Source organism: Alosa sapidissima, chromosome 1, assembly GCF_018492685.1.
Source record: "Alosa sapidissima isolate fAloSap1 chromosome 1, fAloSap1.pri, whole genome shotgun sequence".
NCBI lineage: Eukaryota > Metazoa > Chordata > Actinopteri > Clupeiformes > Clupeidae > Alosa > Alosa sapidissima.
In genome coordinates, this window is record NC_055957.1 from 5,065,691 (window position 1) to 5,084,412 (window position 18,722).

General features: G+C 45.9%; 1 protein-coding gene across 2 annotated transcripts in view; it reads left to right on the top strand.

Annotated features, from left to right (window-relative positions):
- Positions 1-7,021, top strand: part of rps6ka1 (ribosomal protein S6 kinase a, polypeptide 1) — a 140,267-nt gene extending 133,246 nt beyond the window's left edge. For both annotated transcript variants that reach the window (XM_042108084.1, XM_042107996.1), the window contains 2 exons: positions 1,023-1,160; positions 5,686-7,021. In XM_042108084.1, the coding sequence (XP_041964018.1) occupies positions 1,023-1,160; positions 5,686-5,808 (261 nt within the window). In that variant the 3' untranslated portion in view covers positions 5,809-7,021. The remainder of the gene's footprint in view (positions 1-1,022; positions 1,161-5,685) is intronic.
- Positions 7,022-18,722: the final 11,701 nt, after the last annotated feature.

The following is an 18,722-nucleotide window of genomic DNA, read 5'->3' on the forward strand; positions in this document are numbered from 1 at the left end:
TAAATGTAATATTCTATTACATTTAATCATAGACTGCTGCAATTTAATACCATTGTTAGCTGTGTTTATGTTGCCATCATGCCATATCAGTGTAAAATGTAACTCAAATGAAATAATACTAATAAAAAGACTTAGCATTCCCAAAAGTATTAGCAGGGAGTCCCAAAAGTATATTTATTCAAAATGTGTGAACTCTGAACTGTGTCTTTGCATACACAGCTCATACAAGTAATATCCTACAAATAATTAAAATAACTCAAACTATTAGTTTTATGAAGTGCTGGGAAAAACTTTCACTCACCTGATGAGAACTTTGGAAATTGTTAATTTTTAATGAACATTTGAACGAGTTAATAAAAAATAGAAATAATTATCCCAGAAAGTCCCAGAAATATGACTTGAATAGAAGTTAGTTAGTTATTACCAATTAATTGATAAACATTTAGAATACTTTGAGTACTGATGCAGTCAGCATAGGACTCTTACATGTTTGCAGGTACTGTAGGTCTACATGTACATTTCATTCCGTTTTCGATGGCAAACACAAGACAGCGCCAAAACAACCACCAGTGGACAAAAAGAGTATTACATGTGTACTGTTAAGACTCGCCATAGAGAATTAATGGGGGAAATTACGGAGGTTATAGTTTGACTACTCTCTACGTCTACTCTCATGCGGGCCAGATGCTATATACCACGAACATGGTTTGAGGGGCCACCCAAAATGAGGCCCGCGGGCCGTAGTTTGGAGACCACTGGTCTACTATATTGGCATACTGAATTAGCATGCCCATGTTCTTCTGCGCTGTTCCCTGCTGTAGGACCTGGTGTTAGTATGTGTTAGCATATTATATTAGCATGTGTTAGCATACTGTGTTAGCCTATTGTATTAGCATACTGTATTAACATGCCTATGTTCTCCTTTGCTGTCTCCTGCTGTAGGACCTGGTGTTAGTATGTGTTAACATATTATATTAGCATGTGTTAGCATACTGTATTAACATGCCCATGTCCTGCTGTAGGACCTGGTGTCCAAGATGCTGCACGTGGACCCCCACCAGAGGCTCACGGCCATGCAAGTGCTGAAGCACCCCTGGATCGTGCAGCGTGACAAACTGCCCAACAGCCAGCTGCAGCACCAGGATGCCAAACTAGTCAAGGTGCCCACATGTGCTATCATACTGTACTAAAAATGCAGTATACACACACCTCCACACACACACACACACACACACACACACACACAGACACACACCCCTCTACACACACAAGGATGTTATCATATAGGTAATGCTACAAATATGCCTACACATGCCAACATCTGACTCAGACCATACTGACTAACAGTACTAATAGTAACACTTGTTGCATTTGCATATGCAATAGCCTACACGGCAGGAACCATATGCTATAGCAAGATACTATACTACCTGTGTGAATAAACTGTGCACTGATCCTGGACCTGATCTAGATGTCCATATTGTAGTGTATTGGCTATTGCTACTAGGGATCGACCAATTATCGGCCGGGCCGATTATTAGGGCCGATATTTAGCATTTTTATAATAATTGGTATCGGTCATTTTTTCCACCGATAAGCCGATACTGAAATGGATAAAGAATGAAACGCGCTACTTTGTCTGTAAAGCGTCTCTCACTCCCTGCATTGGCTACTCTGTGATCGTGAGCACTGTCCCGCCCACTACACCGTCTGATTTGTTAGTTAGCACGAATGCAGCCAATCAGGATCGAAGACTGAACACGGAGAAAGTTTAGAATTCTCACTGAGGCATATTGTAGACTGGGCTTCAGCTGTACGGAGCTATTTTTCGAAGGTAAGGAAGGTAGGCCTACCTTACATTGCTGAAGTTGCAATGAATCACAATCATCTACTACACTGAAGTTACAAAAACACCACTTTGTAAGCTATTGTCTCTTTGATCTGGATCAATAAGTAGCCTAAAGCACCCACCTCCTTCATTTAGCGAATTCCCGATTGATGCACGTTAGTGATAGCCTACCGTTTAGTAGTTAGCCTACAAACACGGGTGCTGCGCGTCGGGAGTTCTTTGCATCTGCCTCGTCAATTAATTGTTAATAACGGGACACCTCGGCGGACGTTATCCCTTAGGCCTACATAGTAGACAAGTCCTAAATTATGCGATAGCGAACGTCAAAAAGTCTAGTTGCTGCTTTTTAACGGACTGTCAGAAAAGACTACAGGCACCCAGGGTCAGCCGTAATTTAATCAGACCTGAACTAAATCGCGTCCTGAGCTGGCAATTACGTGCCTTTTAGGCTCACAGAAGTGTAGCATATAGCCTACATATGGACACAAATTGCATGCTTAAATAGCCTAAGAACTATTTTAAAACTGTTTTGTTAAACTATTAAACCATAACACTTGCACCTCTTCCTCTCCCTATCCCTCTCTCGTGCACTCACATACACGATGGCATAGCATCCTCTTTGTGACAGGTCCCTTACAAGCACATAGCCCATTGTGTATGCCTATGGAAATAATTGCTATCAGTCAGCTCTTGGATTAACATGATACACAGGATTTACACTTGTGATGCAAGTTGATAGACAATTGTGTATCAAAAGAAGAAAGAAAAGTTAGCATAATTAAATGCTTTTGAATGAAAATGTTCAGCATATCGCCATAGCCTAGGCTACTATCTACCCCCCTTTTTGACAACTTAAATATCGGTTTTACATATCGGTTATCGGCCTCCTGTTTTGGTAATAATTGATATCGGTATCGGCCCTGAAAAAACCATATCGGTCGATCCCTAATTGCTACACCAGAACAGAAGATGCAGTGTGTCCCATTGTTATGCTAGTCTGTAAAGGGTGAACACCATAACGTGAACAACATTCTACAGTAATTTTATTTCCATAATAAAGAAACACATGCGGGGGGGGGGGGGGGCACTGTGGCGCAGCAGGCTACAGCGCCCGGACCATATACGGGTCCGAGTGCCCACGGGGACCCAGGTTCGAATCTGACCTGCGGTCATTTCCCGATCCCACCCCATCTCTCTCCAAATAAAGGCAAAAAAGCCCAAAAATATATACTTAGACACACACGCAGCCCAGAAAAGAATATTATTCTGGCTGTAGAATGTTACGGCCAACTCGTTACCAGACCGAAACATAAAGAGGGACACGGACAACAAGCTTCAAAGCAAATAATAATTTATTGAATTAACGCAAAGCAACGTTACCAAATACAAGATATCTAGGGGAAAATGAATGGGAGAAGTGACGTGCGTGTGTAGATGCAATGTAGGTGCCAGTAGATTATGTGAGAGACAAAGAAAAGAGAGAAGTAGAGAGATCTAGAATAAGGGAGAGTGAAAAGTGCCAGTGCAAGAGAAAGTCAAAATAGGTGCCTGCATGAGAGAAGCAAAGTGCCTAATGGGAAAGAGAGGACAGCCCCTAATATAGCAGCACCTGGTTACAGGTGCACCCAATTACCAATTAACCCCCCCAGGTGCAACCCCGCCCGTGCACTGACATGGGACGGCCTGAGGAGGGCACAGGGGGGTCGTAACCATAGACATAATATACATAGACGCCGCATCGACCGCTACTCCCTTACTAGCGGTGACAAGATTTGGAGCCGCCATCTTGGACCGGTCATCCACTCCACTCAGTGTAATCTGTTTGGCCGGTGAGATGAGCTGTCAGCGCACTTAATTAATCATATCTCACTGAATACCGAACAGATTCTCACGCGGTTTTTTTTGCTGCAAAGGTCATACATGTAGCTATGATACAGGACACATGATTTAGCGTATTTTAATATTCATAGTGGGTTTAACAGTAATAGAATATTCTGATATATGATATAAAGTGACCTGACGTCCGATATCAAAACTGGGAACATAATCCATGTTTGACTGCATAGACAAAACTAGTTTGATACAAGTTTAATGAGTTAAATATAGTTCACAGTTGACAGAAAAGTTCCATCAACAGCATTATTCACAGTCTACAGAAAGGTTCCATAAACATTTAAGTGAGATCAGTGCCATTCAGACATCTGAGGGGTATTCCAAGTAGGCCTATGTGGTTTAGTGACAAACTTGGGTAAATTGACTCAGAATAAGTTGTAAACCTCCCAGTAGAAAAGCTGTATGATACAGGAAACATGGTTGTGTGTATTTTAATATTCATAGTGGGCTTAACAGTAATAGAATATTCTGATATATATGATATATTATAAAGTGATGACATCCAATATAAAAACTGGGAACATAACTAATCCACGTTTGACAGCATAGACAAAAACTGGTTTGATACAAGTTTTAATGAGTTAAATTTACAGAAAAAAATCCATTAACATTTTCAGTTCAGTGCCATCAAAAATAAAGTGATGAACAGACATTGGTGTGGCATAAAGGAAATGGAGTAACTGGGTTCAATATCAACAGCATTTGTTAGACAAGTTCCATAAATATTGTAAAGTGCAAGTTTGTAGGTTTGTTTCTGATCCTTAAAAAACAGACATTGGTTTGGCATAGTAAGTGTAACAGTTCATCAATTCAAGACAAAAAGGTGACTTCATAAAAGAGGACTGAGTCAACCAGACGATGGGAAAATGGGACACAGAGTGGCGAATGCAGGTGATGAAGGTGGAGCTCATAAATCAAACATTCAGTCACAGTGTAGCAGATACCCTGCAGTACTGCAATGAAGAGCTGCACCTTCCTCAGTTCCAGGGGTGTGAGGAGACCGTTCAGTTCATTCACAGTCTTCTTGAACAAGGCAGTTGTTCTGGAGAGATACAAAATAATAAATAAATGAATGAAAAGGAATTTGAGAGGCATCTTATTCTTGTTAGGGTAAATGACATGTGAATAATACAGTGTTGGGCAAGCTACTTTGAAATTTTAGTGAGCTAAACTATCAGTTACTCTGCCATGAATAAAACACTACACAAAACTACCACCCAGTCAAATGTATTAGTAGCCTAACACAAACACAGCAGTAGGCTAGTTCACTACATAGGAAGCTACTTTAAATTGTGCTAATTTCACATGACAAGAAAAGTGTAGCTTGTCTGGCTAAGCTACTTGATAAATAAAGAAGTTGAGCTATTGAAAAGTTACTTTATTCAGGAAATAGTGAGGCTACCACCAACACACAGCAGCTAGCGATTGCCCAATAGGCTAGTCTGTGCCACTTGTGTAAAATTTGCCGGCCAAATCTAGTATGATTTATTTCTACAATAGCCTTCTTGTGTCAGTTGTAATCTAAGTCAGTGTTATGGAATATGACTTATCAAGTCTCAGTTCATAGCCGGGTGAACACCGAGTAAACATAGCCTAGCTAGATGGCTACGATTTTCATACAGTAATATCAAAGATTGCTCCTTCTCAGCTCTGGTAATATTCTATTCACAAAATACAACCAATAGTACGGTTATGTTAAATCTTACTTGTGAAAAGTAAATCCCCCGAGTATGGTCCGCCGATTTGAGAAGGAACATGCTGCACAGTGCTGTCATCTTGTGTCTTCTGCTGCAACGCAACGAGGAGTATGACCGGTCCAAGATGGCGGCCGCATTTCTTGTTTCCAGCAGCCAATGCGGCGTCTATGTATATTATGTCTATGGTCGTAACAAGAAACAAATTGTTCCTCTGATGCTGATTGTACTTCCTTGCTGTTCCTGCAGGGGGCGATGGCAGCAACCTACTCAGCGCTGAAGAGCTCTCAGCCCCCACCTGAGCTGAAGCCCATCGAGTCGTCCTTCCTGGCACAGCGACGCGTCAAGAAGCTTCCCTCCACCTCTCTGTAGAGAAAGAGAGAGAAAGAGAGAGAGACACGTGGACTTACTGCACTCACATACACACACAGACACACACATGTTCATGTACACTGATACACATCGTATAAATGACTGAGGACGTGTCCTTCACAAAAAACATTACCAGCTGAAGCAAGGGGTACCACCCCCCTTTCTCCAAGACACCCCTGTTCCCTGTCATCAGTAGCCTAGTTGGGAGGGGGGGCTTCAGAAAATAGCCAAGGACTGGGTACTGGGGGGGGGGGTTATTGATGCCGAATGTGTTGTGATGTGGTGGAAAGACGTGATTGGCTGTGATTTCCTGTTCTGTGCCTGACTGTGCATGCCGAGATGGAGCGATGATCCAACCCAACCCCAGACCACACAAGCAAGCACACTGGTATTATTCCTAGGTTTACCTTATTATTGTTATTGTTGTTATTATTATGAATGTGCTTGCTCAAGCACACAGCGTTCCAAAGTAATGCTGTATCTTAAAGAATGTCTGTTCATCTTCTCATTGGTCCCCTCGGCCATGTTCCCCTCAGTCACGCTAAGGTTGGATATCGTCTTTTTGCTTGTCCATCTGTAAATGTAGTCCTCCATTCCCTGTGCCCGTTCCTCCCCCGGCTCCGGTCACCTCACCCCTGACTCTGTCCGACTGGTTTCAAATTCCTTTGAATTGGCCTGTTTTCTGGAGATCCGATATCTCAGTCTCGTCATTTTCACACTCCGCTTCCCTCCCACCTCCCCTTATTCGCACGGCCTCTCAGATCGAGATCCGCAAGGGCTCCGTCTGGTTCTAGGGTTCTAGGCGTCAGCTGAGCGGTTCTGTGAGCACTTGCCTCCGCTTCTTTCGAGACTGTTGCACTGCACAGGTTTATGATGTGAACCTTGTAGACCACTGGAAGGGGAAGGGGGCACTTGGTTTCATATGGGGTGGGGTGGAGGGGGGGGGGTTGACTGTTGAGAGATTTGGAGTGTGTTCTGCATGGTCTTGTCCAGCTTGCTTCGCCGCGTCGCCTTTTCCAGGTCGGTGCTTTTTGCTTGCTGACCTTAATGGGCTTCGGGTTAGAAAAAATGCAAAGTGTCTCCTGATATTTTTTGTCCAAAAAAAGAGATTAAAATAAAGTCTGCCATATGGTTTCCAGTGGCATACATGTGGCATGTTAAAAATATATATATATATATATATATATATATATTTTGTATTCCAAATCTTGAATGCTGTCTTGAATGTGTTGTTGTTGCTTGTTGTGTGTTGGTATTTGTTTATTTTTTCCTTATTTTGGTCAGAAGAGACCTTCAGAACTAAGAGGTATGATTGTACTGTACTGGAGACAATGTTGATGAATTTTTTATGAATTTTATTTCCTCGTCAGTGTCGGGTCACCAAGTGATTGGCATTATCTGTTCAGTCCTTAGTGGACACCGGTGACTCATCCTCTGACCACAAATCCACCAAGATTTTCCAGCCGTTCCATCCCACTGATCTTCTCGTTCTCAATATACTTGGATGGCAAAGCTGTTCCTCCGTTAGGTTTTCTATTGTTGCTTTATGGGTACACAGACGTTTAGAAGTTCTCCATATTTTAGTCTGAGACGAGGCCAGTGGCGCAGTATTCCTGTATCTACACCGTTAGAAGGATGAAGTAGGATTCTTTCCCATGAGAATCATTAGCTTGTATTTCAGCTGCATTCAAAAGGTATTATCTAGGCCCATTAAGGAGAATGCTTTAACTAATAGGAGACCCTTTAAAAAGTTCTTGGAACCACCTTAATGGGTTCCCAGCACAAAGGACAAACCCACAGGAACCCAGTGAAGTTCTAGACTAGAACGATCGAAACAAAATATACTGAGTTTTCTTTTTGTTCCCAACAGTATCCTGGCCACAGGGCACACAACCCTGGAGTATGGGCAGGAGGGCAGGAGGGCAGGGGTATGGGCAGGAGGGCAGGGCAGGGGTATGGGCAGGAGGAGTGCAGGGGTATGGGCAGGAGGTGGGCAGGAGGGCAGGGCAGGGGTATGAGCAGGAGGGCAGGGCAGGGGTATGAGCAGGAGGGCAGGGCAGGAGGGCAGGGGTATGAGCAGGAGGTGGGGAGGAGGAGTGCAGGGGTATGAGCAGGAGGGCAGGGCAGGGGTATGGGCAGGAGGGCAGGGCAGGAGGAGTGCAGGGGTATGGGCAGGAGGGCAGGGCAGGAGGAGTGCAGGGGTATGGGCAGGAGCGGGGCAGGGGTAAGAGCAGGAGGGCATGAGCGGTGTAGGGGTATGAGAGCATGCAGTGTTCCATCAGACTACCTGCCTCTCGTCCACCTGCTGGGACTAAGGATCTGTAGCTGCTGCTGGGATGAGCTGGACAGACGGTACAACACAGCTGCATGCTCCTCACTACTGCAGTCCATATCTATCTATATCCAGTACACTGAAGCAGTGAACCAAGGGTCGTTCACACACCAGAACCAGAACTATAATGATAATGAAACACACAAGAACCAAAACTATAATGATGATGCCAGAACACACACAAGAACCAGAACTATAATGATGCCAGAAACCCACACACAAGAACCAGAACGATAATGATAATGAAACACACACAAGAACCAGAACTATAATGCTAATGAAACACAAAAACCAGAACTATGATGATGCCAGAAACCCACACACAAGAACCAGAACTATTATGATAGTGAAACACAAGAACCAGAACTATAATGATAATCTCAAAACACACACAAGAACCAAAACTATAATGATGACAAAACAAAATAAATAAATAACTTTCCGTTGTAGTTGTCATTATGGTTGTGAATGGCCCTTTTGACCAACAGCACAACACACACACACACACACACAGCTCCCTGTTCTCCACGAGCACAGTCCAAGTCCAGCACAGAATTTGTAGATCTACTGAAATGGGCACGACGCAGTGACCATATGCCTGCTGCTCTGAGATAGGATGAGGTTATAAGGGACTATGATGAAAGCGTAGTATCAAAGGAAGTGTCTCGTTTTGATCTTGTCATTTCTTTGTTTGCTTTTCTGCTTCTTGAGGCTTTTGTTCCGGTGGTTTGTTGTTGGCTTGTCGCATTTTGTTTCGTCTGGTGATGAGTTTGCCCTCTGTATGACCTTGAAATGTGTTTGTTCTGTTTTCTTTCATCATTTCCTGTAACTTTTTTAAACCGATCTTTCGATACGTCGCTACGTTTCTCCGGATGAGCGCTACAGAAGAGATGGATGCACAGCGGAGGCTCCAGGACCGACTGGACTTTGGTGTTTCTGTTGTGTATGTGTGTGTGTGAGCCTGAGCTCTCCGTTTTCTTTACTGCCATGTAGCACATGGTGTGCATTGTGCCTGGCCACTGGTAGAGGGATGGGGGGAGGGGGGGCTTGAAGGTTTGGGAGGGGTGTATTTTTTTCTGTTTGTGTGTGTATGTGTGTGTGGATCTCTTTCCCTGTGCGGAATGAGAGGAGTGGAGGAGACCAAAATGAGATGCCTTTCTATTAAAAACAAAAACTCACCTTTCTCTGCTCTGATGCCTCCTGAGTCCAGTCTCTTACCCCCCCCACCCCTCTCCGATTCTCCTCAAATCCGTTACGAAAGACTCCTTTATCTAGAGGTATAACACAGCGTGTTCAAGAGCAGAGCATCTTTATCTAGAGGTAACAGCGTGTTCAAGAGCATCTGCTCTTTACTCAGACTGCTCCTGCTGCTCCTGTTTTATTGATGACTTTCTTTCTGGTGCTACTTTAGGCTGATGACAACACACACACGTTATGTGCCCTCCACACACACGTTATGTGCCCAGATGCGGCTGTGATGTTTCCACTTGTGTGGGTCAGGAACATCTCATGCCACCAGAGGCGCAACGTCACACCTGAGCATGTGAAGGTCGTCGAGCATCGTCACCAGGAGGATGTCTGAATGTCATGCCACTGCACTTGCCCAGGTGCTGTCTGTGAGAGAGGAGAGACGCTGTTGTGGAGTACAGCAGCTCTGTGAGAGAGAGGAGAGACGCTGTTGTGGAGCAGCTCTGTGAGAGAGGAGAGATGCTGTTGTGGAGCAGCTCTGTGAGAGAGGAGAGATGCTTTTGTGGAGCAGCTACAGCGCTGCGCCAGTTTCCTCAGAGCAGATTGCTGCTGAGTGTGGCAGTATCACACACCTTGACGTGTGGGGGTCCGTTATGCCAGCGCAAGGCCAAGGTGTGTGTGTGTACAGCTGTATTACATTGAGATCACACACAGGGCAGCCCCACTTAAAAGTGCCCATCAAAGAGAGAGAGAGAGAGAGAGCTCCGCTTTGTTGTCTAATCCAAGTAAAGATCAAGCGCTGGGAAGAAACACAAATTCACTCTCACACACACACACATTTGCCTACCTTTACCTCACTGCAGTATTTTGTTACATAACCCACTCTCTCCATGTCCACACACACACACACACACACACACACACACACACACACACACTCCCTGCTCAGTGTCTGCGTTCACACCCTCCACTTTTATAAAACACACAGGACGCCCGGATGTGCCTGCTCTCGCTCGGCAGCTCATGCCCTCAAGCCCTCTCTACAGTACTTACATCACCACTCTACTCTTCTCTTCTCTTCCATCTCTCTCTCTTCACCACTCTACTCTCCCCTGTTCTATCTCTCTTTCTACTACTCTCCCCTGTTCTATCTCTCTTTTTACCACTCTTCTCTTCCATCTCTCTCTCTCTTTCTACAACTCTCCCCTGTTCTATCTCTCTTTTTACCACTCTTCTCTTCCATCTCTCTCTCTCTCTTTCTACTACTCTCCCCTGTTCTATCTCTCTTTTCACCACTCTTCTCTTCCATCTCTCTCTCTCTTTCTACAACTCTCCCCTGTTCTATCTCTCTTTTTACCACTCTTCTCTTCCATCTCTCTCTCTTTCTACAACTCTCCCCTGTTCTATCTCTCTTTTTACCACTCTTCTCTTCCATCTCTCTCTCTTTCTACAACTCTCCCCTGTTCTATCTCTCTTTTTACCACTCTTCTCTTCCATCTCTCTCTCTCTTTCTACTACTCTCCCCTGTTCTATCTCTCTTTTCACCACTCTTCTCTTCCATCTCTCTCTCTCTTTCTACTACTCTCCCCTGTTCTATCTCTCTTTTCACCACTCTTCTCTCCCCTGTTCTCTCTCAAGTTATACCTCAACTGTTGTTTCTCCCTCATTCCATCTCTTCTCTCCTTTCTTTCACCCCCTCTCTCTCTATCTGTCCATCTTTCCTCCACCCTTTCTCTCACTCATTCCATCTCTCTCATCTTCTCTCCATTCTCTGATTCTTTCATACTCTATCTCACTCCCTCACACACACACACACACGTCCTCTGCTGCATGTAAACAGATCTCTCTATCTCACTCCCTCACACACACACACACACACACACACACACACACACACGTCCTCTGCTGCATGTAAACAGATCTCTCTATCTCACTCCCTCACACACACACACACACGTCCTCTGCTGCATGTAAACAGATCTCTCTATCTCACTCCCTCACACACACACACATCTCTGCATGTAAACAGCTCTTGGCTCAGAGCCACCACTGTGCAGCACTACTGATGCTGGGGACTGGCCAGGGGAGAGAGGGGTGTATTGTGATAGTGCACAAAAGCAATTACTGCTCCCCACACCACCTCCATCACCCACACCACCTCCATCCCACACCACCTCTATCACCCACACCACCTCCATCACCCACACCACCTCCATCCTCCATCACCCACACCACCTCCATCACCCAAACCACCTCCATCACCCAAGTCCATCAAACACAGTTTCCACTTCTCCACCAGGCCACACAGCACACCCAGACAACTGACTAGGTACCCAGCACACCCAGACAACTGACTATGTACCCAGCAGCACACCCAGACTACTGACTAGGTACCCAGCACACCCAGACAACTGACTAGGTACCCAGCAGCACACCCAGACTACTGACTAGGTACCCAGACCACTGACTAGGTACCCAGCACAGTTAGACTACTGACTAGGTACCCAGCACACCCAGACAACTGACTAGGTACCCAGCACACCCAGACCACTGACTAGGTACCCAGCACATCCTGACAACTGACTAGGTACCCAGCACATCCAGACCCAGACCACTGACTAGGTACCCAGCACATCCTGACAACTGACTAGGTACCCAGCACATCCAGACCCAGACCACTGACTAGGTACCCAGCACACCTAGGCTACTGACTAGGTAACATTACTAGGTCCAGTCTATTTCACGTTTGAAGTACTTGGTTTAGTGACACATCTGGCTAAATGAATTCAGATAAAATGGCGAACCTCATAGCAGAGGAGTCCTGTGGTTTCATTCTAGCGAAACCCTGGAGGATCAAGAGGATCAATATGCTGAATTTGCTAGACCAAAAGTGTATTGGGTTCAAAATCATGCACTTCGCCATATACAAACTATGAATTAAAATCATGGACTTGGCCATATACAGACTATGAATTTGATAATATATCATGGAGTTTGAGACTTTGGTCACAAGTCCAATTCCCTAACCAGTAGGCCACAGATGCCCCATCATGGTACAGACCGGAGTACATGCTAACCTGCATTACATCCTGGGGGAGCAGACTAACCATGCTAACCTGCATTACATCCTGGGGGAGCAGACTAACCATGCTAACCTGCATAACATCCTGGGGGAGCAGACTAACCATGCTAACCTGCATTATGCTAACCATGCTAACCTGCATTATGCTAACCTGCATTACATCCTGGGGGAGCTGTGCTAACCTGCATTAGTCAAGTCAAGTCAAGTCAGTTTTATTTTTAAAGCGCATTTAACATGCACATAGTGCAACCCAAAGCGCTCCAACAAACATGACACATAACAAGACAAACGATGCCGGATGGAGCGGCGTAGTCGCCAGCGTGCCCATGACATCAAGACATGACAAATACATTTAAAAAATAACAAATACAAAAAATGCTGGACGGAGCGGCGTAGTCGCCAGCGTACCCGTGACACCAAGACATATAAGACAGACAACAAAACAAATAAACAAATAAAGAAAATATATTTAAAAAGGGGAAGGTGATGTTAAAATTAGTCCAATTTCCAAACCAGCTGAAAATGTCCAAGGGCAATGGTGATCCGTGAAAACTGCACAGAGTGTCTTCACAACCGATATGCCAACAAAGTTCTTTAACGATAGCAAATGATCAACCCAGTGAATTCACTGGCAGTTTGGAGATCACGTTGACGTTAGGCCTTGTAGACTGCAGTCTGGAGATCACTGGAAGCACAGTCTGAAGTAGTTGGCGATCGTGTAGATGCGCAACTCGGTGGACTTCTAACAGCGACCGTCTGTTACTCCGTGAGACCGCAGCTCCCCACCGCTACAGCTCGCAGGTCAGCAACAGCTCGGCGGCCACGGCAGATCCCTCGCAGAGTAGCCAGCCCAGGTCCAGCCGTCCTGAGAGATCCCCTCGACCAGAGAGCGAAGCGCACCGTTCACGGATGGATGGAAGGATGCCAGAGGCCCAGCCAGGGCAAAAGCTAGCCACAGCAAGCTCCCAATGGACAAACGTCAACGACGTTTCAGCTGACCCAGAAGCAGTAAAAAGTACTAAGAATAACACGAAAACTATCAAAAACAACGTAAATAAATAGGGAAAACATTTAGCTAGACAAACCAATAAAAAAAAAAATAAACATGACATTACATAAAATTACGAACATTACATAAAAACAAACAAAAACATGATGCCAGACGGAGCGGCGTGTCTCGCCAGCGTCCCCGTAACCTAGCAACATCCTGGGGAAGCAATGCTAACCTGCATTACATATTGGGGGAGCTATGCTAACCTGCATTACATCCTGGGGGAGCAATGCTAACCATGCTAACCTGCATAACATCCTGGGGGAGCTATGTTAATCATGCTAACCATGCTAACCTGCATTACATCCTGGGGGAGCTGTGCTAACCATCCAAACCTGTGTTACAGATGACCTCTGCATTATGCCAACCCCCCCCCCCCCCCCCCCCCTTATTCCTGTAGTACTTTTCCACTGACTCATACAGCCCTGCATTACATTACACTACATTTCTCTTTTCACACACACACACACACACACACACTTTGTTTTCTTTCCATTCTGTCTCCCTCACTCTGTCACACACACTCAGTTTGCCGTATAATTAGCAGACATTCCCCCACAATGCAGTGAACTCGTTTCCTGGCTCGGCCAGTTGGCAGGCTGGGTCCAGCTATCGATCGCACGTCTACTGAAATGAGAATCATTAGCTGTTAGCTGACAGGACCCTGAAAGTCACGGCCACTGGGCAGCCTGATCGAATTACCCAGAGTTCAACGCCAAAGATGGCTCACGTCGCGACGCAGCGCATAGAGTTTCCCTCCTCAAACGAAATAAACAGGAGCAGGCCTGAGGCTGTATTTAGGTGTGTGTGTGTATGAGGGGGCATTAGATTCCTGTTCCTGAGTTCCACAGGGACAGGAGTGGATGGGAAGGAGAGAAGAATTCAACTCTTTGGCTGCGTGTGTGACCACGTCCTCTGAGGACGTCTGCCCTGGCTCACACACAAGCAGACACACACGTCCTGTAACCTGTCTTGTTGCGTATCCAGAGATGTGTTTGGCAGACTGCTAAGAGATGTCACTAGCGGAGCTTTCATGAGGCGCTGCAGGACAGAGACCGTCACCGTCACCACCGACACGGCACTATGACGCTCTCCTGGGGGCGGGGTTTGGAGTCACCACCGACACGGCACTATGACGCTCTACTGGGGGCGGGGTTTGGAGTCCCCACCGACACGGCACTATGACACTCTACTGGGGGCGGGGCGGGGCGGGGGGGGGGGGGGGGTAAAAGTGTAAATGACTTTTGGAGAGTCACCATTACTGACGCTCACCATGAGTGAACTGCAGAGGTTTTAATCAGGGTGTGTTTGGAGGGCCTTGTCATCCCAAAGCTCCGTCATCATCCCTTCTCGACATCTCCTCTGGGTTACGTGCTCGGCACCAGCTGTGGTCCTGGTCTCCTTTACACACACACACACACACACACACACAGCATATACTCAAATACACACATACACACACACACACACAGCAGATACTCAAATACACACAAGTGTGATGTAATGGTCTCTATTTGGCAGCTACTGCCCAATCTCTGCTCCTTGCATCACACACACACACACACACACAGAGGCCGTTCTCCCTGGTAGCGAACGCACAGATTAAACTAATCTGCACTGAGGGGGTTTATGAGAGCATGTAGAGATGAACCGCTGTTTGATGAGGGATTGAGAGTGAGTTTTCAGCACTGCTTTCACTCAGTGCCTTTCTGTGTGTGAGTGTGTGTTTGTGGTGTGAGTGTCTGCCTGTGTGTGTGTTTGTGTGTGTGTGATCATGATATCTGATATGTGAGAATGCCTCTAATGCTATAATGCATTTCCAATCTCGGTTATTGTGGCCCATCAGGGGCAGAGAAGAGCTCATCCCATCAGAGATTTTGGCCATTATTTCAGGGTGTGTGTGTGTGTGTGTGTTTGTGTGCCCTTGCATGGCTGGCTGTGCTGGATGTGTGTGTGCACGCGTACGCTACTCCCCTGCCCTGGCATGTGGTGCTGAAATGTGTGAGTGTGTGTGTCTGCTACTGTCCTGCTCTGGCAGCCTGTGCTGAAGTGTGTGTGTGTGTGTGTGTGTGTGTGTGTGTGTGTGCAGTTGGTGTTGCTGTTTGAAAGCTCAAAGCGCTCAGGGGCCATCTGACTCCAGGTCAGCGGATGGACACTTCTCTGAAGTGTGTGTTGTATAACCCACTGATCCCAGAAGCCTGGACCAAACCCCCTACACACACACACCTCAACTACCCCCCACAAACACCTCAACTACCCCCCACACACACCTAAAACTACCCCCCTCGTCCAGGAAGCTTTCATTAGCAGTCCTGTCCAGTCAAACACTTCAAATTTTCCCTGCTCAACCACAAAGCTCTCATTGTCCACTAGCAGTCCTGTCCAGCCAATGGGAGCAATACGACTCCTTTGCACTACACAGAGCCAGTGATGCGCTGTCACTGGATGGATGGATCATTGAAGTAGAAGTGCTTCCTGTCATCGCTGATGTAAAGTTAGGAGATAAAAGCATGTGCACACACACACACACCCACACACACACACACACACACACACACACACACAACCACTTTCTCTCTTTCTATTCTCTAATTGTTGTCACTCCCCACAGAATAAAGCTTTTAAAAGTAGTTATTTTCAAAAAACATCAAACACCGCAAACACACACATTCTCTCTCTCTCTCTCTCTCTCTCTCTCTCTCTCATCTAGACACACACACCACACCACCATACCCCCCCCCCCCCCCCACATACACACACACAGGATGTCTGTGTGTGTGTGTGTGCCTGTGTGCGTGTGTGAGAGTGTCTGCCTGTAAGTGTGTGTGTGTGTGTGATCATGATATCTGATATGTGAGAATGCCTCTAATGCTATAATGCATTTCCAATCTCGGTTATTGTGGCCCATCAGGGGCAGAGAAGAGCTCATCCCATCAGAGATTTTGGCCATTATTTCAGGGTGTGTGTGTGTGTGTGTGTGTGTTTGTGTGCCCTTGCATGGCTGGCTGTGCTGGATGTGTGTGTGCACGCGTACGCTACTCCCCTGCCCTGGCATGTGGTGCTGAAATGTGTGAGTGTGTGTGTCTGCTACTGTCCTGCTCTGGCAGCCTGTGCTGAAGTGTGTGTGTGTGTGTGTGTGTGTGTGTGTGTGTGTGTGTGTGTGTGTGTGCAGTTGGTGTTGCTGTTTGAAAGCTCAAAGCGCTCAGGGGCCATCTGACTCCAGGTCAGCGGATGGACACTTCTCTGAAGTGTGTGTTGTATAACCCACTGATCCCAGAAGCCTGGACCAAACCCCCTACACACACACACACACCTCAACTACCCCCCACACACACCTCAACTGCCCCCCTGGTCCAGGACAATCTCACTAGCAGTCCTGTCCAGCCAAACACCTAAAACTACCCCCCTCGTCCAGGAAGCTTTCATTAGCAGTCCTGTCCAGTCAAACACTTCAAATTTTCCCTGCTCAACCACAAAGCTCTCATTGTCCACTAGCAGTCCTGTCCAGCCAATGGGAGCAATACGACTCCTTTGCACTACACAGAGCCAGTGATGCGCTGTCACTGGATGGATGGATCATTGAAGTAGAATTGCTTCCTGTCATCGCTGATGTAAAGTTAGGAGATAAAAGCATGTGCACACACACACACACCCACACACACACACACACACACACACACACACACAACCACTTTCTCTCTTTCTATTCTCTAATTGTTGTCACTCCCCACAGAATAAAGCTTTTAAAAGTAGTTATTTTCAAAAAACATCAAACACCGCAAACACACACATTCTCTCTCTCTCTCTCTCTCATCTAGACACACACACCACACCACCATACCCCCCCCCCACATACACACACACAGGATGTCTGGTCTCAGTAGAGCATGGGCATCTGTATCCCAATCGATAGCTGTGTGGAAAGCAGGGATGGACTAAATGAGTGGATCTGAGCTAACGTCCCTCTACCTGTCTAACCCAAACCCTGCCACGGCCATGATGGAACTCTAAACCTTCCCCCTAATGGGTTTTGGTGCTCGCAGTTGATTGGCTAACCGTGGCGTTCTAGAACACGGGCCTATAATCGTCTCCCCCGACAACCCTTATTGCTGTAATGTAGTGATGGAACCCAGGCTGTGTTTGGGCAGGAGGCCGATGGAGAGGACTGTCACGTTTGATGGATGAGTGCCGGCTCTTCGGCTGATTAGGTCTGGGAAAAATTATCCACCTCCTCCCCCTCCTGACATGTGCCGTGTGTGTGTGTGTGTATGTGTGTTTGCTTGTTTGAGATTGAGCTATATCAGGAAATGGTACTTTTATCAATCCTAGCCTGCAAAGAGCACCACACACACACACAGATACACATACACCATCCCACCACCAGCCCGCTAGCCTGTGACAGCCCCCCCCCCTTCCCCCCCCCACATCCTTCTTTACCTGTGTGTCTCATTCAGGCTCTTCATCACCACACCAGAGTCGGTTACTTAGCAACCGCTGGGGCAGGAGGGATCAGGAAGCAGCTTCCCAAAAATAGAACGCAATAAATCAGGTCTCAGGTGAGCTGCCAGGCAACACTATGGAAATGGGGGAGTTAGCTATATAGTTAGAGAAAAGACAAGACACACAGAGAAAGTAGAAGGAAGGAAAGAAAGAAAGAAAGAAAGAAAGAAAGAAAGAAAGAAAAAAGCTGAAAAGTTTTGGTGAAGATTACAGTTTTTCTCGATTGCGTTGATGCACTTAATGAAACTTGGATCCACTTGATCTTGATCTTCACCTTCTTAGCAGAGCAGAAGTCATCTCTTGCAAATGATTTAACACATTTTCATTGTTTAACTCATGTTTCATATCCTTTTTCAAATCATTTAACACAGTTCTCGTACAAAGACTCCAAACTCCATTGGATTAACTGTGTGAAACAAATGGGAAAACATGTATTCACAGCTAGTAGATATTGCAGTATAATGAACTTGTAATGTCAATGTGTGAGTCTCATTTGCACAATTCTTCAATTAGCAATCATTCATTATCCATAAGAGATGCCATGTCTGTTCTGTGTTACTATTTGCAAGTATAAATCTAAGGCACATTTAGAGAAAGTACTGTATTTCCTATTTGGTGAAGAAAACAGTACAAAATCTAGGTGTTTACTGTAGGTCTATTTCAATACAGTTTTTCTTGATTGCTATGACCTGCTTAAAGAAACTGGGATCCACCTGGTCTTCATGAACACTTTCTTTGCACAGCAGAGGTCATCTCTTGCG